Raw genomic sequence first — 24679 nt, forward strand, 5'->3', positions numbered from 1 at the left:
AAGGAAAGCGATAAAGTACAATAACGCTGTATCGATACTCTACAGTGTTCTGACACACAGTGACATCTTATTACTTTACATTTTGCCGTCAAGTTTGCTGATTCACTCTTTCCACTTTTTATTTAACTTTTTTTAATTTAAATTGTATGATTCTCTTTTGCATTTTATAATCAACAATAATCACCAACAACAAACGATATTACATACGTAGGTACTGCTCATATGAATAAGTCATGATACAGTAATATTAGTTTCGCCGTAACCACGATCCATACAATTAGGTCGAAATAATGACAAAATAATGTAACGTGAATAATCGTTACATATTGAAATGTATCCATTCTGCGATGATATTAACCTAAAATCATGTACAAAGAGGCTTAAGCGTTTCAGCCTTAGTCTAGCATGTTAGATAGTCCTTAATCTTTCTCGTTTAAAAGCAGATGTTCTATGCTTAGGAAAGGAATATAAATTAAGGAAAAATTTAAAAGGAAGATATATTTTACACCATCAACACACATAATGACCATTTCATTGCAAATAGGTATAATGGCAAAGATACAAAGGTTTATTAAAGACTTTCGCTGTAACTACACAATATCGTTTCCATTACCTTCTGTTCCCTGTACTAAAGACTGTATTAACATGACGTAGGTACTTTTAATAACATATTTCTAATTCCACGCACATACACGGTCATATCAGTATGATCACATTCAGATGTTTGCGTGCGGCGCCAAACGACATCCATTCTTGGATATGGGACTCCATTACGTAGATATTAAATACATACGCTGTCATAATATGGCTGAGAAATGGGCCAGAGCTATTTTCTTGATTATTTTTCTGGACGTTTTCTTATTTTATTATGGTTTGGAAGGTGACCGATATGTTTGCACTTAATTAAAACGTGACAATTAAAGATTGCCCTATTTATTTACATAGTATTTAGAGAAAGAGTGTTACTTCTTTTGCCTTATAACTTTGTTGCTTCTGTGTTCGGCTGTGGGTACCTCACCCTTACACGATCGAACTGACACTTGCACGACGCATTAACTTAGTCTTCAAGTTTAGCAATGTATCTGTTGGTCTATCTCAGGACTCCAATCCTATATGATATTGATTGTCCAAAACGACAGTTGCCACTTACCATTAGGAGGACTATATTCGTTCACTACATCATTTTTCTCAATGAAAAAGAAACAGACATTTCATCTAATTATAGCATAATTAATTATAGCTGAAATTATTCACAAGGTAATGTCGACTAAGAATAGGCCATTGTTAGATTGTTACCTATTTTCTCGTAAACAATGAAACACTGAGCGATCAATCATTCAAGGATTAGCCATTAGTGGCATGTCGTAGGGCACGTTAACCTGTTAGACTGCGTGCTATCATAAGATAGTTATCGTCATGCGTACCAATGGGATTACACGAACGTTTAAATGAGCTAAATATAGTCGTCGATAAGTTTTTTATTTGTTAAATTAATACAAGTAGACCAATAGGTGTATTAACCAAACAATGTAGCATATTGTCGGAATATATTCTATTGGCATTTGTAGGTTCATACGCAGCAGTAAGAACTATTTTTTTTTATAATAATATAGGAGTAGCAGACGAGCATGCAGTCCACCTGATGGTAAGTGGCTACTGCCGCCCATGGACATCTGTAATCAACCCCAGATAGGATTAGATATTCCTAACTGAGGTCGGTCACAGATGCGCCACTACCCCTGAGGACTAAGCTGGATCGCCTCGGAAAAGTATGTCTCCCTTACCACACCCTTCAAAACGGAACACAGCAGCGCTTAACGCTGCTGTTATTAGGTAGAAATAGATGTAGCGGTGGTGCCGCCGGAGTCGACCCACAAAGGGTTCTACCACCTAATAAATAATAATAGTATTCTACTTGAACTTTATGTTCAAGTAGAATACTATTTTTTCTTGTTTGATGATGAATATATTTTATTCTAATGTTTACAAGCTTTCCTTGCAATGTTGTATGTATGTATGTTTTATTTCTGGTCAAATCTTGCAAGTTAAATTTGGCCCACTTCTCTGTATCCGAATCAGGTGACAATGCGCCTCACTTGTCTCGCCCACCAGTACCCTTACCTTGAGTTTTAATGTTTTGACAAATATGACTGTGTTGGTATTTGTTTACGTATTGCTCATACAATTTCCAATCAGTGCGCCTAGCGGATTGTTTCAGGACTATAGTGTCAGTAACGTAACATTAAATGTCTAAAATGACAAAATGGCGCTTTATTTTTTCTTTCTTTTTTGCGAACATGTGAGGCAGACAAAAAAACTTGAGCACTTACTTATTGTTACATTTGCTCAGTCTTCTAAAGTAAACGAAACAGAATAATGGATTGAGTAAACGTAACGTAAAATTGTGGGATGTTTTGAAAAATCATGGTAAGGGTACTGTTAAGTTATGCGCCGGTTCTCGTATGACGGATGGCGCTAAGTTGCGATGTAGAGCCACACCAATTGTTTTTTATTAAGGTCGGTCTGCAGTCCAGCTGTTAACTGTGTAAATAGGCTACTGTTAGCTATGTAGCTGTCTAATCTATGATCAATTATAACCAAATGTTGGACTTGTTCTACTTGAAACTACTCCTTAAACTTTGCTTTCCAAACCAGAAAATACCGATCCAATGAACACAAGCTCGTTTATTCTTTTAACAATTATTTGTAAGGTACGTACGTGCCTATTTTGTTCACATGGACTCAAACAACATCTAAGCATCAGAATCAATGATTCTCCCCCTAAAACTTGCCGACGATACAAGTTTAGCAGTCCAACGTAGCGTACGTAACAATGGCAGTAAACTGTAAGAACAGAAAGTAGTTCGAAGTAATAAGGTATCATTAACGTCATCTTCAGAAGTCCGACGATAACTTGTATTGCTACTGCGATGTAGATACTTGTTCTGGATAGCGAAAACAATTGCCAACGAGCTCTTAGCGCATCTAGTTTTATAGTTTTTAAAATGTGCTTTCAGCATTTGTACCCGGGATCGGTTAACATTACATGTTTTTGTTTTTTTGATGTCTTGAAAAATATTTCACTAAATATCCTAGTCCTAATTGATGTCTTTCTCTTGTGGAGCTTTTTTTTTTAAATAAATGGTATGCTTGTAAATTCTATCTCGACTTTTTTTCATTTCCTCTTCTGTCATTATTTTAGTAGGTACGTTAATCTTTCGTGACATCATTGTGACGTGAAATACATCTGAATACTCTGAAGATTAACTAAAAACAAAATTGAGCTGAAAGCTATTATATGTTAACTATTTACTGAATAATGTATTTTAATGAATTACGTATGAGCATCACTTAATATTCATAGGTATTCAAATTTACAAATAAAACAAATCTTTCATCATTACACTGTTTTATTTCCGATGTTTGATACGTATTTAATCATTGGTAACTAGAAATTATCACAAAGTAATACATAATAATATTGTAAATAATAAAATAACGCAATTTATATAAGTTAAGAAATCAATGAAATCATTACAACAAAACAACAAAATAAATTAAAATCAACAATTACATATCAAAGGTCGAAGCTCGATTTGGTTAGCTTAAGTCATTATAATATTTATTTACTTGTATAAATTGACTAATATTTATATCAAAAGATGCATTATATTGATTAATGCGTGAGAGTATTTAGTATCACAGTGTTCGGCAAGTACATACAGCATGGTAAATATAAGGGATCGAGAAACTTATTCAAAAATATTTGGTATACTTATACATAAATAGCTGAAATACTGAATACCATAAGAACCGATAGTCAATTGAGCTCTCGTATGATATTAACGTTCATTCAGTCTCGAAAATATTTCTTTTGTGATATGCTTATTGTACAAATAAATATAATATTAAGTAAGTTGTAGTGCGTAGTCTAATTCAGACGAACCAAAGCGATGAGCGTTTTCGCAAATTATGACTATTCGCAATAATAGTTTGTAGTAATTGCAATTTAAGATATGACAATGTAATAGTAAATTTAGTATGTAATAATGTATATATGAAACCCGAGCAACCTTAGATAGTAAATATTAGAACCTATTTTAAGAAAATTGTTATTATGATTTATTATTCAAGAACAAGAACACTAGATACTTACACTTAAACCCAATAATATTTCCATTAACATTATTCTATAGATATACACGATCATAATTTGTATTGTATTGACAACATAAAATCGAATCGCATGCATTAAAATTTTGATTAAATTGTACACATTATCTCGACCTTTGTTCATCTGAATTAGACATAAAAGTAACTTTTACATTAATACTAGTCACAAAATAGTTTACAATAATACGTGGAGATAATTGACTAGAAACTAAACCGAAGCTTTGCTACACGCGTTAATATCGCCGATACTCTTCACCCGTCTGTGTCTCTTCTGTTTGACCGCGTCATCCATAGTCTTAGCGGGTAAGGGTGAGCTCACCCGGTGGGCGTGGTCTGCCTTCTGGCCGTGCCTGCAAGTTTTAGTTCGCTTAACAAAATGCTAAAAATCTGAAAGATTTAAGGCAGTGCCTTAAAATTTTTAAAGGTTTTGTTCTGAATTTTTAATCACGGGAGCGTATACACGTAAATGGATACTAATATGTGCTCTTTGAAGTTTATTTTGTACTCTAGCATAAACGTGCAGTATTTATTATTCACAGCGAACAAAGGAGTTTGAAATGCAAAATGAAAAATTCAATAGAATTGTTACAGGTACGAATATCCACTGAATACGTAAATTGTATTACTGCAACATCTTTTATAAGATTTTAATTTTGTGTAATAAATCTTTATAATAATAATACAGAAATCGTTCATTTCAATCCATTTGTATTTACATATAAATGTAGTGCAAGTGTAGCCTTTATTTTCCATTATAAAGTTACTTATCCCAGTAATGGGATTGCGTTGCAGCATCAAAATATAATAATCAATTACGATACACATCCGATACCCGATCTATTTTGATTGGATATTGAACGGTAACCGCAAATTGCGAACGAGCTAAATAGGAGGTTTAATGAAAATGTTCATATTCGCATTATTATAATTTCGCAATAACCCTATTATATTATGTTGGGATAATCCTAATCGCTTCATATTGTTACAGAAGACCTTTCTGTACGAAAACTTTGCCCTTTTTTCGGTTTCACTATTAATAAATTAGCACTTGGATGTCTTCGGCAAAAGTTTTGCCAAAAAGGTTCTCAGATACTCGTTTACGAGGCAAAGTTTGAACAGTTCTGAAGTGAAGTTCCCGTGATGGGCCTGTCTTTTGTCGTAAGTACTCCTACTATATGGCACAACATGTTTGAAAAACATACATAAAAGCACGAAGTGTTTTCCCTTTACTTAAATATTCAAGGGTTGATATTGTAATATAGTGCTTTTTGATGAGGAAACAACCCATCAAACGACATCTTAAGTTTGAGGGATTTTTGTTTTTCTATATTTTTATATGTACATAAAATAAAGATGTATTCTCAGCTCAATTGAAATAAATCTGAGATCTTTAATAACGTTGCATGCGGAACAACATATCGCGGAGAAAAACAGGGGAGTTGAAGTTTTTTTCCATAAACAAAGCACCTATTTACCCAGTGATGTGACGTTCAAAACTAATTCTATAAGGATTTAATTTGGATAAAATTTCCAATTTAATTTGTTCATTGTTGAATAATTACCAGTTGTACCGAGTCTACAGTAAATATTGATATAGCCGCATTTGGTCTATATTTACGTTGCATCAAAAAGTAATTTAGTTGTTTCGGAAATAGCCTGCATACAATTTAAAGTTGGTGGTGGTAAAGTGGGTGGTTAAGTGCCCGCGTAGATAAACCGCTGAAAACAATACCTAGTCGATATACTCTACCGAGAATTCTGCGATAGCGGCAAGTATACAAATTTACATTTTGATAGCGACTAATTTGTACCTACAGAAATGTAGATTTTTAAAATATTGTACATTATTATTTATGTATTGGTGCTATTGCATTACATTGCAGGTTCAATGTTTAATAATACATGAGATTTTACAAATTAATTGGGCTTAATATTGATGTCGCCTTTTCCGTTGTTCAATAACTAGAGATTTTTCTTACAATGCTGACTACTGACTACAGGGAATATAACGCTAGTTGGTAAATCATGATCGTATGTGTAAATTTTATAGCAACATTAATTTTTAATACAATATTAGTAGATTTTCTATTTGCCTGTGTATAATGTTGACGCCATCCCCCGCATCATCCAACCGCTAAAGGCTATCTTAATTCGACACACTCAACTGGGAATATGACGATAGCAGCGAGTATTTACTCGTAACTAATATTGAAGCATTCATTTTTAAAGTTGAATAACAAATTTTGATATTACCTATGCATAATACTTGGGCTATCCCTCACATCATTCAACCGCTGAAGGTTATTTTAATTCGATACGCTCAACTGGGAATATGACGATAGCGTCGAGTACCTATTTACTCGTAACTGCACATTTAATATTGCAGCATTGATTTTTAAAGTTAAATAACAAATTTTGATATTACCTATGCATAATACTTGCGCTATCTCTCACATCGTTCAACCGCTGAAGGTTATCTCTACACAATTCATCCAACAGGGAATATGACGTAGCTGTACATTTCAATATTACAGCATTCACTTTTGAAGTACAATAGCAAATTTTAAATTACCTGTGCATAATGCTAGCGTTATCCCTCACATCGTGCAACCGCTGACGGATATCTCGGGTCGACACACTCGACTGCGAATATGACGATAACGTCGAATACCTATTTACTACTAGCTGCATATTTTAATATTGCACCATTTACTTTTAAAAAACCTTTAAAATTACCTGTGCATAATGCTAGCGCTATCCCTCACATCGTTCAACCGCTGCAGGCTATCTCGGGTCGACACACTCGACTGGGAATACAGCGATAGCGGCGTGTATATCGGCTCGTACTCTTGCAGTGTTGGCGGCGGCGCATACGTCATGCTCAGCTGGGATAATGTCCTCACGGCGATTGGCGGTGAATACGTCATCTGGTAAGTCGGTGCGGTGAGGCTCAGTACGCTAGAGCTCTCGCTGGAGCTGGACGGAGACGTCCGGTCGTGTTTCGGCTTTAAGACGCCCAAAGCTCGGCTGATTGAGCCCTGTTGAGTGACGACTGATATTAGTTAAGAGGATTTAATATATCGACCGTCTTAGACCTCAGTGGTAACGGATCTGTAATCGGCTTCAGGTTAAACGTGTTCTACATCGAGTTGGGCATAGATATAGGCGACAGTGATAACTTACAATTACATGGACTGTAAGCTAATTGTCTCACTACTGGGAAAAGGTCTTCTCTTAGAATAAGAAAACACGCATATTAGCAAAATGCGAATTGTTAAACTTCCAAACATTTTTATAAGATATAGAGAACTCACAAGAGCATAGGTTTCTTCACGAAGATACTTTCAATATTAAACCACTTGAAAATTTTGTAACATTTTTAAATAATTAAAATAACTGTTTAATTCTTTACTATCTTAATTGTAAGTTCAAGTTATCATCTACATAAACTCGTTAAAGTAAAGAAATCCAATAAGGCTCCTTTCACCTATCTACGTTTCAGTTTACAAACTGCTTCAAATCCATTAAACTAAGGGAAAGATTGCCCGTATTAGATAACAGATCTAATTACTAAACGCTACGGTGTCTAGACGTATGTGTAATTTTACCCTCAAGCTGTGCCTCCTTGAATCTGCATTGAAATCGATCCCCGGCAATCCGGTCGCAACCGATCTCGAGAATGGTCTACCCAACATTCTTATCTGATGGCCGAACATGTTCCTGAAAGTATATTGTTGTTATTTTGATCATACTTCAAAAATGTACAAATTTGAGTTTGCTTCACAGAAGCCAGGCAGCAGCCAGCATGTTTATCGTCATATTTAGTCCCTCAAATTTGCACTATACGAGTACTTTCCATCTGCTAACACAAAAAGCTGACATGCAAATTCTATACACTTATCCAAATTGCTTTATTTCAGAGCTTAGCATCAAAACCTAAGAAATATGTGAATCCAAAAACATCTTTTATTTAAACTCGGTAGTCAAGTAGTTAAAAATGAAACAGAAATCGTGATTAAATTCGGCATAGACACCAAAAGCATGATGCACTTTACTCGGAAAATAATACGAATCATGCTGATTGTGTACGAGTATGATGACAAAACAAAATTCATCTAAGTTTAACACAGATAACACTTAGTACGCTTCTCTTTACTAAGGAAAAGTACTGAGAAAGAACATTTGAACTTTATTTTTAATGCATGATATATACGAAGGGTGATGCAGTATTTTTCCTTGTAAGATACGAATAAAAACAAAGTCAATAATAATTTATTAATCAAGTGTAAAAACAAAAGTTGACAAGCATGTCAGTGTATCGGAAAAAGTTCAGAACGTTATGTTTACAAAAATAAATAAAACAATCAACGTGGAATGTAAGAAAGAATCATGGAAAGAGTGGACAAAGCCCGAAAAAGTGCGATCTAATGATGATGACAGAGAGGCATTCATGACGTATCGATAAAATGGTCGTTACCGTTCTGTCTCGACGCAAGGATCGCCAAGTTAGGGTGATGGATAAGAAAATAACTGACTCGATAGCCCGTAGGTTCTCTTTTATAAGGGTTTATTCACATTTATATGCCAATCGATAATGTTACAAGTAATCCTAATATACACGGTTCTCAACTTTACAATATGAATGTATACAAGTCAAAAACATAGTTATCTTACAATATCAGTAAATGCTATTATTGTTATTACCCTAAAGCTATTGTGAATGGTTCTGTTTTAGTATCTAAAGACATCAATGAAATTATTTAAATCGATAATTACATATATTTCGAAACATTGACGAGTGGAAACAAATCCAATTGAGTTGCTTCACTTAAGGTGATGGGATACGATACGCCCCTTATCATTACACGAAGCATTTAATGCTTTACGTTAATACCAACTAAGTTGAATGTAATACATTTATTAAGTTTACGAAATTGATTGACTCCGAATAACATTAAATCTGACAAATCTAATCTACGGCAAGTTTGAAACTCTGGGTACAGTGTCGAAGGAACATCGAATCTAACATTGACGAAGGCAAAGGGCACTAAGATTGTGAATGTTTCCGATCGCTTTAACTTTCTCAATTCTTCTACAAACATACTCGTACGTACAAATCGTGGCTCCTACAATAACGTTTCAGTCTTCGCTGCTCGTAAAGTTTTCGATCAAAAATTGTTCACAAGACGAGCGAGATTGACGGAAGAGTTTTCGAAAGTAAGTATAATATTATCGCAAACGAAACAATGTTTTGTGTAAAAATAGCAATTTACAAATTTAATACAAGGGAATTTTACAAGGTACAATAGGGCACTAAGCGAAGTTTATTTTTTGAAGGATAGTTTTTTGATTTTTGAGGATTTATCTTTGCTTTGTGGACAACAAGGATGCTCGGGCAGCCTCCACTTGCAGTTCTTCCACCTGGCAAAATATCGTATACCTGCAGGATTGCACCTCACATTATAATCAGCTACTGGATGCTCACGGGCGGTGACGGTGACTGTGACATGCAGTGCGCTCTCCACGATCACATGGTATATCAATTACTTTACTGCACTTGAGCGAAAGTTAATGTTATGTGGGACCGTCACAGCAGTGTTAAGTAATGTCACCAAACGCATTGATTGTGATAGTACTGATAGTATTGTATACGTGATATAAGTTTCTATAAATCAAATAAGCTATTATTATTCGTCAATTAACACTTTGTATGAAATTCCCCTTAAAATCGTACGTAACGCACGTAATCGAATATAGTAACTTATGTCATGTATTGTATTTAATAATAAAATTGTAAGATATGAATATATTAAATGTAATAATAATTCTAATGTGACGTATATTTGCAATTGATAAAATAATATATAATTACGATATCTTATGTAAGTTTCAGTGACAAGTCATTTCTTTTCTATTCCTAAGGATATGTATACAAATAACAATTACCTTGCTGGAATGATAAGAGCATCAAATTCAGCTACAAGATGTCTTCTGATAATGCTCTTAGAGGGCGGAATGCCGAGGGCAGTGGCCATGGTCTCGCCCGTGAATGAGGGCTCCAGAACCACTAGCCCTCCGTGGACTCCGCTATCTGGGTAGCATTTAAATAAATAGGAGATAACAAACGAAAAAACATAAGAAAATGAAGATTCAGAATATAATGAACAAAAGTCTTAGTACATGAAGATGATAGTAAATTTTATCACAAAATTAGCTCGAAATTATTGCCTTGATTTATAAAACAAACTGTACGATTGCGCTCTAATATAATTTCAGTGGAAATGTATATTACTGTATAGAAACCCTATTAATACACTAATATTGCTATTCAGGAAAATGGCGGTGTACATTTAGAAAATTCAAAAATGATATCCCTACGAATTTGTACATTATATAAGTATTATTTAAAAAGCTTACCTTTGAGATTCTCACCAAATTCACCTAAGTCAATATTGTGAGCCCAACGAATAAACCTCTGATTGGTCCACACTAGAGGATCAGCATCTACATTCTCACATTGATGTCGTCTCACCGCTAAAGCCTAAAATATAATTAAACAATATTATTATAACCGTATGAAATGCCTTTACAGAATACTTAGAGATAGGTGACGTAAAATATGAAGAACATGTTGATAAAAGTAACAGAGTTAAATAATACTCTACAAAAGCAATAAATATCAGAACAAGAAATAACATTGTATTAATAAAGATCTATCAAATGTTGAATAATTTTAAATAGGCAACAGAACATGGCAATAATAATAAACGGCTCATACACTACTAAACGAGGTCGAATTTTGCTGACTGTCAACGTTGAATTCAAACGAGGAGTGAATAGCAAATGATTAATGGACGAACATTACTAGGCCCGACTCGGTTGGAACATTTTATAACAGATTCAGAAGATAATCTTTCGTTTGCCGTTACGCCTTGTCTCTCCGTTTATCCAGAAACAAATTGTATTTGAAGTATCAGAAGAAGTTACGGCAAATTTATGGGCTTAACATTTTTGTTTTGGACATATTTTGTTTCGTATCGTGAATTTGAATAAAAATATGTTTCGACAATCGCCTGTAATTTACCGAACAAACTTGCAGCCTTACATATTAAAAAGAGAAATTAAAGAGCCAGAGATTTTACCTACCTTGGGAATAGAAACAAATATAATTGGGCAGTCGTGCTGGATTTCCCAAATTTCCAAACGAGTTTTGACTGTACCATACCATAATATCACAACCGGTATAAATAAAACGTGTATCTTCAACATACTTACTTGTCGATCATACTTCATAATTCTTAGCAAGTGGATACCATGAACAATGGACGCCTGATGGAACTTCCTGGTCACTCCGAGATACTTTTCGAGTTCTTTCTTGCTTATCGTATCCAACATCCGAGCGTCCACTAAATTGGCCAAGAAGGATTCAGCGTACTGTAGACCAATAAAAGTAGCTGAGCTCAAAAAAATATTCATAAAGGCTAAGATCTGTGCAATGAGATTTTCAGTGTAGTAGATAAATGTACAAAGACAAAATTTAAATCTAGAACAGTGTTTTTAAATACATGATTTCTTTACATATAAGTCTGCAGACTGAAAAGTATTTTTATGGTAACCCAAATGATACAAATCACCTAGTTGGTATGAAGATTGTGTACAACGAGAGTCAAGTTTTATGATTTCTTTGATTTTGAATCCTTTTCTCCTGCAACTTACCTGTGACAATCCTAAATCCGGGAGCCATTCGGCTGCAACCCAAGCGTGCGTCAGCTGCCCTATCGTCGGGTTCCTCACGAGATCCGGTCGTCGGCGTTCCTCTATAGCGAGACGCAGCTTCTTGCGGTGCATCGGCTGGGCGATCCCCAGGCCCACTTCTAGGTCCGAGTCAGTCAGCTCTAGTAGAACCTGCCCATTCAAAGCACGGATCTAGAAACAACCAGAACACAATATTTGACGCTTCTATCGCGTCATCTCTACGCTAAGTGATTTAATGGTTTTTTGAATGAGGAAGTGATGAATGAAAAATATTTGAGTGCGCATCTGATTCAAGAAACTTTTGTTCAAAAGCTGTTGTTTAAAATTGTGTCACAAAAGACGCTGTTAAAATTATTCAAGAAACGATGACTCGAAAAGTTAGTCAATTTGTGTTAATATTTGAAGAAAATGTCATGAAAGATTAAATATAATGAATGCCTTTCACCTGGCAAAAGATTGACAAATAGTATCAGAAAAAGATTAAAGATGTAATGTATCTCCTTTCACCAAGAAAAAGGATTGGCAAAAGGATGCCAAAAATAGTGTCAGTAAAGATTAAAGATGTAATACAACTTTCACCAAGCAAAATGGATGAATGCATATTAGTTCCACTGTGCCACCGAACTATTCCTTAATATCGAACGAAGCTAGTCACACCGTCCTGTTTCTTGCTAACCTTTCCGCTCTTGACGTTGTCGGCGACGGCGGCGGCGTACTGCGGCATGCCGAGCGCGAGCTCCAGCCACGCGATGATGGCGGGCGCGCGCCAGCGGGACAGCGGCAGCGACGCCGCCTCGCGCAGCGCCGCCTCGCTGCCCAGCGGGGACCACGCGCGGGCACCCGTGCCGGCGTAGATCGGCTCTGGTGAACGTTTAGATGCCGTAAGATAGCCGTGACAACATCGAAAACTTAGTGGTTAAGAAACTCGACCTCTCGATCAACCGGTCCGAGGTTCAAATCCCAGGCACGCACCTCTGATTTTTCAAAGTTATGTGCGTATTAGAAATTAAATATCACTTGCTAAACGGTAAAGGAAAACATCGTGAGGAAACCTGCATACCTGAGGGATTTAAAAAAATCTCAAAGGCATATGAAGTCTACCAATACGCGCTTGGCCAGCGCGGTGGACTATGGCATAATCCTTCTCATTATGAGAGGAGACCCGTGCCCAGCAGTAGGACAGTAATGGGTTGATGATGAGATAGCCATAAAACGTGTTAAGCTGTGTATCCACTATGTTCGCACACCAAACGCGCGTCTGTTCCACTTACTTTATACAGCCGCAGTTTTAAAACATGCAACGTCTCCCGCTCCATCGTGAGCGCTCCACGCTATAGCAGTTTTTGCGCGATTATAAAGCGACGGACAGTTAGAGGGTCGGCGCTTACGAGTGCGTGTACCATCACCATACAAGGTCTTGTAGGAGCACGGAGCACGGTTGATACGCGAACGTTTTTTTAGCTATATACAGGGTGAATTTTACAATTGTACGTAGTTCAGTACCCAAATTCTCAAATTTAAGGAATAGCAATAATGTTGAAATGAGTTACAGGAACTAATTTGATAAAAAATTAAACTATATAATCATAGAGTAATCACTCCACAATTACTTTTGGACGCTTGTTACATTTGGGCACATAAGTAAATAGTTATATCTCAGTGCATTTACCAAGCGAATAATGAACTTATATACCGTCCGAATTATAAGTGCTAGAAACTTATAGTACATACCAGTTCTCATTCGCCCGAGCAACAACTAAATGGGACCGCTTCGCATAATAAAATTATGCAAATATGCACCTACCTAAAGTGAAAAACTTTTTAACATTGCCCCAAGCTTAGTTTAAATTGATGTTTAGACCATTACTTTCAGTGCCTATCTATTGAAGTGTACCAACACTTCAATGAAATTAAATTTTCTGTGCCTCATTGTGTTGTACCTATAATGTTGATAATAATTGGCCTTGTATTTTAAAGTCAAAGAAATAATTGAAAAAAATGAAAAATGAAAAAATGATTTATTGATTCACAGATACATTACAAAACGTTGCCAGGGCCCCTGTACTGAGTACAACTCGTATTACTGGGTACCCCGCTCAAACCTCCTAGAATACAATTGAATCAACTTATAATATATTATGTAGAAAACAATAACAAAGTTTGATATATCCACTGTGCGTTTGTGATGTTTGAATGTGCGTGTTATTATTACGTGTGTTATTTAGTACGTGTTATGTTATTTACTTATTTTGATTTGGACTAAAAAAGTTTACACTGAATAATCCAATGAACTTATAAGCAAAATAGATTGCCATATGTAATCCGGATTTTAGGTGCAAAAGTTACATAGGTGCAAATAAAATATTACAAGTCAAATTCCTCACCACTCTCATGACCACTGGAGGTAGCACTGCCAGACTTGGTGCGATGACGGCTTCGTGCAAACACCCGAGAGATGGATCCCCAGGCGGAACCTCTTCCTCGGCCGGCCTTGGACCCGCCGGCCCGGGTTCGCATCCCGCCCAACAGCGCGGAATCGCATTCGCCTGGACTTGACAGCTGCTCCACTGACCTGCTTAGAGATAGCTTGTCTTATCGAATGCTTGTTCCGGTTCAGCTCACGATATAATGACTGATGGACAATAGATTACGATATATGTTGCGCCACTGTGACATCATTTCCAGATGAATTGTTTTTTTTAATTATAGAACGGGCAAAAGAGCTTGCCCAATGGTAAGGCAACTTCCATCTATATATGTGTATTGTGCATAATAATACAGATACAGTTAGAGTTCTACATAACCACAGGTTGGCCACAGATATGTCACTGTCCCAGAAGAAAAAGTGTAAACGCTTTGTATAAATGCATCTTTCTTAACATACGCTTCGAACCACAATAGAACAGCGATTTTTAGTGATGTTATTGGGCAAAACAGGTCTAGAGTATTTCCTCCATAGCCGATCCACGGATGGTTATATCACCTAAGGTTATACTTTATGTTTATTTAAGACAAGTTCCTCGAAACTTCGGGGCAAGGTCATATCCAAGCCCGTAAGCTACATAACGTAAATGAAGTCGACGTATATTTTTTTCATTACGTTTGCGCTTTCGTAGGTTTGGGCGAATAAAATATTCACAAAGTCTTATGCAAATGAAAAGACGAAAAATTACGTCATACGGAGAGAAAAAGTCGTAATCCTTCAATCTGCAGTAAAGCAAAGGCAGGATTAAGATGGGAATTCATTATGTAAACTCATCTTTGGATTAACCTTGACCTTGGTATTTCTGTATTAAGCGTTGGATTGCAAATGATTTACTTATTCATCTCAGGTAGAATATTGTGGTTTAAGCAACGCTACCAACTCGTGCAGGTGACAAAGGTAGCGTGATAGAGCAACTATGCCACCCTCTTGTAATAAATAGGTTCTGTTTTCAGTAAACATTCTTGTGTATTCGCTACAACTATGTCTAAGAGGTGTTATATGCATAAATGGAATATGTTGAGTGCAAGTAATTTTGTTATTAAAACTGTTTATGAAACGTTGTGCGAAGATGAAACAGTATAGAGTATTTTTCTGTTTTAATTTTTACCCTATAGTTTTTTTATTCGATAACTATTGACCAACTAATTTCTTCTAATTTTCTATGATTATGATCGAATTATAACCATTATACGAAAAAGTAGCGTGCTTTGTTCTGACTTAAAGACTGTGGTAATACCAATATTCAAAATCGTCTAAAATACAATTTTAGGATAGCTATATAATTACATACATATGTCAACTGCCTGATCGCGGTTATCATTTTACTTCAGGATCACTATTTCATTTTCATGAAAAAATGTAAGCGTACTATAAAACTTAAATACATTCCGCATAAAATATAAATCCCATATAATATGACTGTTGCGAGTAAAGTGAAGTGGTGTGTGAAAATATTATTCAAATGACGAAGCAAGCGTAACACATGCGGCTTGCGGCTTCTAAGCTTCAGCGCTGCAAACAATTTGTCGCATCTCTCGAGCCATTGCACTTACTGTTCTGAACTATTCAGCTATGAATCAGAATTGTGAACAGTTGAGAATATCTATGAATGTTTTATTATAAACTCTGCTGTATTTGGCATTCAAATATGACTTGTTATGTCTTAGAAATATTAAGCGAGCATCAAAACATCAATATTTAATTCTTGTTGTTTAAGTATTTCATTAATTAGATATCGTTACAATTCAGCAACGCCGAACTTTTTATATAGATGAGATAAATTTTTGCATTCATTACAATTAGAAGTGAATACGAATATGTAAATTAATTACTAGTATGTATTCGGTACTTGCCACAAATACTCACACTCGATCAACGTGTATTCAATTTCGTCTTTTAATGCAACTCAAAGGATTATACTTTTCTATTCGTGCATGGCATTAACATACTCGACATTGTGTGCGAATATATTAGGCGAACTGTTCGCGAGTATCTAAATGTCCCATTAAAAGTATTACGCACCTGGAGAGCGAACCGGCGTCAATGGAACGTGTGAACGGCGACGCGCTGTTGTGCGGCGACAGCGTCGGGCTGCAGTCCCGCGGAGTACTCACTGCAATCATGTAGGCCATATTAATATTTCCCAAACACCTTTCGCAGTAACTATTGGGAAGACGTGGTGGAGTATGTTCTTGGTCTCATAAGATTGTCAGGAATGAGCCGTGGTCATAGCCGTGTCATAAAAAGGCAGTCATTAGCATGTCTGTATGTTGGAGTAGGTATATCATGAAGTTGTGACGCTTGAGTATATGACATTTGAGTTATGCTTAAGCTTATGAAGCTTTAAAAAAAATTGATGGACAAATTACGCTCTACAGTTCGAATTAAATTAAACTTCAATCTTAAATTCTTTGGCAAATGATGCACAGACAGACGTGTGATGGTCAATCGTGGGATTTAAAAAGAAATGGTTCTAGTAGAATTGTTTTAAGGAACACAATCCTTACAGTACCTACAAGACAACAATTAAAATACTTACCACACTGAATAGCATATATTATAGTGGATAATAAGTATACTAATGATATTTGGTTACTGTTTTAAGAAAAAATAAATTAATATAAAAAAGATGTAGGCGGAAACCGTAGCTGATAACCTACTTAGTAATAAGCTTTTAAGAAACCTTATAGCTTTTTAAAGCCAAGGGACCTTTGAGTAATAAAATACCCGCTCTTGACTAAACTTTCACTGCACTTATTTTACTAAAAGGAAATGCAAGTCTATTAAAGAACGCAAACGAACTTTAAATAAGTATAAAAATCTTGAAATTGCAATTTATTTTTAAGGAAGGTAATTATAGACTTGGAATAAAATTAAGTTTTTTTATAAATCAAACTTTTTTGTGCTTTGCATTATTTATGTAAATAGAATAGTTACATTCAAGAACAAAATAAAGATTTCTTTCCTCGGCACCTTATTTAGTATCAGTTAATAATAATCAGTTTTAAATTATCTACATTTAGGTGTTTTTACTAGTGTTATATCAACGTAACATAAGGATACAAATGTAAGCGTAAAAGCGGATTTATTACAGCATCAAAGGTAACGAATACCGAAGGGCTTTTTTGAAAAAATGACTTTGTTTTTATTCGAGTGCAACGCAAGCAAATAAATATGATAAAACACATCAAATTTATTTCCGACGGAAACAATACAACTTGATGCATGAATGTTCTGATACTTTAACGGTCATTTCATGTTTCGAGTTGCGTCACGAATTAAATTTTACTTCACTACCATTGTTGTAAAGTAATTACGTTAAAACTGCACTTGTTAAGTTGCCTTTCAGGAGAATTCATTAAAATTTAAATTTAAGCGCCAATTCGGTGCTGATTTATCCAACGCAGTAATTTGTTGACGGAGTAATTATGGCAAGTAGGTGTTTAACGGTTCTTCATGTTGTAAATTATTTAAATTATTTTGCTATTTCATTATTTTGTTACTAATTGCGTATCAATTAATGATTCGTTGAAAATTTATCATTTCAACAGTTTTAAAAAATGGCGTCGTTGATTGCTCTTTTTAACTTAACTCAGGTTTTATTTGACTTTCATCGTAGTGGTGTTACGTTGTGTTGTGTTGGAGATGACGAAATGTAAAGTTGATATATGTAATAAATTAATGAGTCTAGCACTGAAGCACTGAGATTCGACAGATAGTAATCGTCTGCGCACCCTCGGTGGTCGAGACTGACAGATTGCCGTGCCAAACACGTTTGGAGTTTACATTGCGTGGATAGCCAAATGGGGAAACATCCGATTTACTCGTAGATGAAATTGCATAATTGAATTAAAAAAATAAAAGCTTGTTAAATCAAATCGGACAGGTTGTCGCCGAAAACCGACGTGGTGCCGCCGTCGCCGCTACTGTCCCTGCCAGTGCTGACACGAGCTACACTCACGCTGGTAGATGTGGTGCGCGGACGACACCAGCGACGTGGCGTCCGTGTCGTAGGGGTCGAGGGCGGGCGGCGCGCCCTCCGCGGTGGAGTCGGACAGGTCGCCGCCGTCGCCGCTACTGTCCCTGCCAGTGCTGACACGAGCTACACTCACGCTGGTAGATGTGGTGCGCGGACGACACCAGCGACGTGGCGTCCGTGTCGTAGGGGTCGAGGGCGGGCGGCGCGCCCTCCGCGGTGGAGTCGGACAGGTCGCCGCCGTCGCCGCTACTGTCCCTGCCAGTGCTGACACGAGCTACACTCACGCTGGTAGATGTGGTGCGCGGACGACACCAGCGACGTGGCGTCCGTGTCGTAGGGGTCGAGGGCGGGCGGCGCGCCCTCCGCGGTGGAGTCGGACAGGTCGCCGCCGTCGCCGCTACTGTCCCTGCCAGTGCTGACACGAGCTACACTCACGCTGGTAGATGTGGTGCGCGGACGACACCAGCGACGTGGCGTCCGTGTCGTAGGGGTCGAGGGCGGGCGGCGCGCCCTCCGCGGTGGAGTCGGACAGGTCGCCGCCGTCGCCGCTACTGTCCCTGCCAGTGCTGACACGAGCTACACTCACGCTGGTAGATGTGGTGCGCGGACGACACCAGCGACGTGGCGTCCGTGTCGTAGGGGTCGAGGGCGGGCGGCGCGCCCTCCGCGGTGGAGTCGGACAGGTTGCCGCCGCACACCGACGTGGCGCCACCGTCGCTGCTACCTGTCACTGACAAGTGTATACCTAGCACTGAAATATTACATCTTATGTCCTACTATGAGAGTTTTATTCTTTTACTATGACTTGGTACATGATCATGTAATCATGTCATAATCGTAATGCTATTGTAAACAATGACTGTTATCTTGGCTGTTAACTTCGCATCATATTAACCAACAGCAATTACTCGAGAAAACACATATAAAATCAAATGCTAATCGGCTGAACTAGCCTTATTCTGTACACAAGTCTTTTAATACACATGGAATAAAAAGAACAATAATAATGAATTGCAATATGTACATCAAGGCATTTTAAATACAAATTAATATAATACAAACATAAATTAATTGTCGTATTATTAATGACTCACTACACAATACTTAATTGCAGTCAAATGAAAATACAATATATTGAAATTTAATATTCATTTATGATGTCATAATTTAAAGCATGATTCTTCTGACAAGGAAAAATTATATGAAATTTCTGGTGAATATTTTGTATGAAAGTATAAATCTGACAGATGTCACGGAACGCTGTTTTTGTTCAAGTAGAATTTAATCTGCCAATGCGGTTTGATGATAATCCTCCATTCCCGTCTGATGGCGGTTGAGGCTACAATAATCACTTAAACCCATAAATTTTACCTGTAAGTTTAAATAAACTTCTAAAATCTATCTCATCATTATGTCTCAAATGATTGCATCATTAGCCTGATGAAACAAGATACAATATTTTATACAAGATGAAATGGCTCTGATCACGATATGAACATACAGAATGCAGTTCGATGGTCTAGTTAGTGCAGTACCATTTGAGATTGATGAATTTGTGGTCACTAGACATAGCTGACATCTATTAAACTTACTAACTCTAGCTGTTACTCATATGCAATTTAATACAGACAATTCCATACCTCTAACTCCCGAATCGGCGCTGCAGCTGCCCCTGTCACCTATTAGCCCTGAGGGTCCTCCCAGCATCATGGGAGGACCAATGCCAAGGGATGCCACGCTCTCACCTTCGGATAAACAGCCGGCTGCTTGGAGCTGTCTTCGAGCCTGTGCAGGAATTAAATATTGTGTTACACATAGTAATTTTCCTGACATTTAAATTATTACTGGCAATCTTCAAAAGTGTGGGTTGAAAATTTGCAAAATATTATTAAGAACAGTTTAGATACCGTAACAATATGTTACAAAGCCTACACGTTTAACAATTTTGTTAAAGTTGTGAAAAGTCTATAAGAGCTCTACTGACAGGGTAAACGACAACCGAAAACCTAAAGTAACCTAAAATGTAATAAGTTACTTAAACGATGTTTAAAAAACATATTTTCTTACTTAAACGATGTTTAATAATAAGTTACTTATTTCATAGGAAGAAGAACTTTTGTTTCATAATTTAACACATACTTTATTGGAATAAAATAGATTTTGCTCGACCGTGCCCTCATAATATTATGATTGTAACTCGAGTACTTTTTATAGTATCATATATTATTATTATTTTCTTTACATATACATAACGTTAACGTTACAGCGGTCTTATTAACGTTCAAAGACAATGTTAACAGGTCATGTGTACGTAATTACGTAACCAAACACGACGTAATGTGTTTATAAAGGATATCGGGTTCTATTATCATTACCCATCAATAGCTATATTAGTGAGCCGCACGCAATTATCATCGCCCAGTACGTCCTCCAATTTCGATTGAAGCTTAATTATAATGGATTGGGTTGTCTAATGAGGGTTATTTCGACGTCATAACCGCTTATAACTGACGTAATTTTACGCGATTAATTAGTGACCTTTCATTTCGTATTAAAGTTACATATTACAAGACTCGAAATTCGAGACTTTGACGAGTAATCTTATATGCATTAAAAAGTTACTCAACGTCACCTGAACCGCATAAATGGTTTGTAACTTTCATTATCTTAACGGAGCGTCATCAACATCCCTAATACCGTCTCTCGGGCTTAGAATACCGTTCAGAAGGATCAAAATCTAAGCGGATTTATTGATTAAGACTTATAGAACACCTTTTACAGACAGCTTATAATTCAGTACCTTTATTATGAGTTTTCAATTTAGGACTCGATAGATAGAGCTCGAGAGCTCCATAGCTCAATCTCCGTACATTACAATGACAATTTATAGTTCCTAAAAATGACCACCAGAGGCGCTCCAAGAAGATTTATATGGCGATCGACCTGTCGAGCTCTCGATTCGATTTATCGAGTGCACGATTAAAAACTCATATGAAGGGCTTACATTATAGGTAAAACATTATGCTCATACTTCCTTTACATTTATATACCTTCTATTATATTAAATACAATTTGAATTAGACCCACCAGGCCAAGAGAACTATTGAACACAACATGTACATTGACATAGGTAGGTATTCGTGCACAATAGTTTTGTTTCTAGATTATTATACGCCAGCGTACAATTTACACCAGCTAATGAGTTCTATACAGAACATTAGTCTGAACACGTCCCAATTTTATTGTGGTACTGTGTTGTTACAACTGCATTGTCCTAAAATGTAGTTGCCATATTTTAAGCAACGCTAACATATTTATGTGTTTTGTACAGCAATGCAAGGAAAAACAAACTCCATTACGTAGTGCACAGCACTGTGGAAACAGTTGTATTTAATTTTCCTCGCAATTTACATTGGAAGGAGCAATTTGAAATGGTAATTAACACCGCATGTCGGTGATGGATGGGCACCGGTATCAAGCGGGCCTATTCATCATAATTGCTTCTGTCGATACAGGTTTATTTATTATCAAACCGTTCCATCATTCACCGATCCGCCATTGTTGTATTCCAATTTGATGAAACAAACAGATTTGCGTCTATTTATCGGCTTGGATTAACTTCCATCGAGATGTTCAACATTTTCTAACTCAGGGAACCGTGCATAACGATCTCGCAATATTTCCCTTCAACTCAGAATGTTTTAGGGGACGAATCTCCGCCATTAAACTGTCTTACACATCCACCGCTCCAGTTCCTTAATGTAATAACTACGTTTGCTTTTTATGTAATAGAGTACTCAGTCAACTTATTTACAATACTTAATTATATAATTTCATCATACTCTTATTTTCCGTTTTACTTGACGGGTACGGATGTATGCTTACTTACATACGAGCCGGCCATCTTACTTCTCAGGAGTGGGTAACGCATATGTGATCGAGTTTTTAGGTAGAAGTCTTGTTCTATATGGACTAGATTTAGATGTCTTGGCGTCGCAGTAAATTCAATCTCATAAAAAACTCAAATCTCTTTTAAATCTGTCATGGTATTTTACGACTTATATATAGCGATAACCATAGTGATATTGTATGCATAGCATCTCAAAACAGAGCTCTATCATAATCCCTCTGTAGAGACAGGGTTCAAAGCATTAATACCGGCGTTGTATGGGACTAATCCGTTTGTGATCAAAGAGTTTAGGTTCAGAACAGGTGTATTATAGTCAAAGCGTTACGTACAAGAGACTTGAATGTTACTTATCCACTAAGTACGGCTGACACTTTCCTTTATGCATACAAAACTGTAGCCAGTTTGTTAGTACAACTCTTGTTTGAATATCATATGAACACTGATACTCCTGTAATAAACTTTATGAGACTTGGAATATTAAAATACCTTATATTATTTAAGAAAAAGGTGGTTGCTAAATTACTTACTCTGTAACTATAAGTACTCCAAAGTATCGCGAACTTAACGACAAGTCTTTTCCAATAGCGAGACAGATATTAAACGGAGCTAGGTAAAAAATGATTAAGATTGATTTATTAATAACTCCATGACATCTCATCTCAAAAAGTTGTAACGTGTCTGAGCTGTGTGTCACAAGCACTGGCAGCAGCGAGCTGCAACGACGTCTCTGCTTCGCCCCGTACGTAAAGAAGGCTATTCGTTCACGGTTACGTTACTATTGATACTAATATTAACTTGATGTAAAAAATCCAAAATAAGAAGCTGCCAATTTTAACTGCTAAAGGTACACCTACTGTATAAAATAGCCATTGTTAAACAAATGGCAACCATAATTTTTTTTATAAGAAATTTACTATTAAATTATATCGTTTACTATATTTGTATCTAGAACTTAGGCCTGGATGATTCCACTTTCATTCTCACCTCAAGCAGCTGTGCCCTAGAGTGTCTGAGCTGCGTGTCGCGAGCGCTGAGCGTAGCCGTGAGCTGTAGCGAGCGCTCTGATTCGTATCGCGTGTGACGTAACAGTGACGCTTGTTTATGTTGTCATTAGTAATACTATGACCGTATTTAGGGAAGTAATCTTTGACAAAGACCACAATTGCCAATTTTTACTTCTGGAGGGACTGCTTTTGTTTTTGGCAATTCAAAGTCGGTTAGTAATATAACTTAATTTTTGAATCTTACGGTTAGCTTGTCATATGCAAATTGTTCGTTCACACGTCTCAAATATATGTATCCCTGTTATTAACTCATCTATGTAATATCTCACCTCAAACAGCTGTTCCCTGGCGTGTCTGAGCTGCGTGTCGCGAGCGCTGAGCGCAGCGGCGAGCTGCAGCGAGCGCTCCGCTTCGTCCCGCGCGTGACGCAACAAGGCCGCTCGTTCGCGCTCGCGTTCGGCGCGCTCCGCTCCCAGCGCGGATGACGCGCCGCCGCGGGATCGCATCTGTTTTGTTTAACAGGTATTGTGTTATGGGTGTAGTGTATGTTAAATAATATAAAATAAAAAAAAAAAAATTTTTTTTGATTGGCGAGCAAGTAAACTTCTTGTTTGCAAGTGGTCATCGTTGTCCATATCTTCAGTATCACACAAACATAAAAAATGTCGACAGTACTGAAATTACTTTAGAAACAAAAAGTACTAGTTAAAATGAGTACTGTAAATAGAAAATACTTATTTATTATTCGTTGTCATTAAAAACAGGAGTTAATCTACTCTTAATTAATTAATAAACTCTTAAGTCAATTTCAAATTTAAAATGTATATACTTTGTTCACGAATTGATGCCAATTCAGTGTTTTTATTTCGAAACCAAACACTCCAATACTGACCTAATTAGGTAGCTTAAGCTCTTAAAGGGGAAATGAGCTTGCCCTTGAACTTCTTGGCGAGAGAAAAACAACAGTTGTTCTTCTTAGAGGTCATAGCCGAACGCTCTGCCAAATAGCTCCCCAGTTATATTAGGTAGCTCAACGAATGATATGGAAGATATTTATTGTTATTAGCGTCTGGGAATCCCCTTCTGTTTAATGTGTGCCGATGACTTGCGATTATTGCTTCCATATATTACCTACTTCATAATATTTCTGTATATTACATATAGAATGAAAGCAATAAAGTAGAGTTATTTGGACGTTATTACTGTTACACAATAAATACTGAAAAAATAATAGAAACATATTTCATTAAAATTAATGCGACTTTATGGGGTTACAAAACAAGACGACATTTTTAAAAAGTTAGTATCAACCTTATACATAATTATCAATAAGTACTTTGCACCCTTCTTAAAATATAACAGCATCTACTGTT

General features: G+C 36.7%; 1 protein-coding gene across 1 annotated transcript in view; it reads right to left on the reverse strand.

Annotated features, from left to right (window-relative positions):
- Positions 1–3405: 3405 nt before the first annotated feature.
- The window catches only part of Liprin-gamma (liprin protein kazrin), a 183418-nt gene continuing 162144 nt past the window's right edge, over positions 3406–24679 (reverse strand). The window contains exons 8-20 of the mRNA XM_073093171.1: positions 23636–23812; positions 20033–20177; positions 18979–19116; positions 16436–16526; positions 14313–14500; positions 12605–12789; positions 11890–12099; positions 11449–11607; positions 10591–10714; positions 10120–10264; positions 7782–7893; positions 6910–7211; positions 3406–4523 (exon numbers count right to left, since the gene is read on the reverse strand). Of these exons, the coding sequence (XP_072949272.1) occupies positions 4382–4523; positions 6910–7211; positions 7782–7893; positions 10120–10264; positions 10591–10714; positions 11449–11607; positions 11890–12099; positions 12605–12789; positions 14313–14500; positions 16436–16526; positions 18979–19116; positions 20033–20177; positions 23636–23812 (2118 nt within the window). The 3' untranslated portion in view covers positions 3406–4381. The remainder of the gene's footprint in view (positions 4524–6909; positions 7212–7781; positions 7894–10119; positions 10265–10590; positions 10715–11448; positions 11608–11889; positions 12100–12604; positions 12790–14312; positions 14501–16435; positions 16527–18978; positions 19117–20032; positions 20178–23635; positions 23813–24679) is intronic.

This window comes from Epargyreus clarus, unplaced genomic scaffold (genome assembly GCF_041222505.1).
Source record: "Epargyreus clarus isolate Ecla_fem2 unplaced genomic scaffold, WU_Ecla_fem_2.2 ptg000004l, whole genome shotgun sequence".
Classification (NCBI taxonomy): Eukaryota; Metazoa; Arthropoda; class Insecta; order Lepidoptera; family Hesperiidae; genus Epargyreus; species Epargyreus clarus.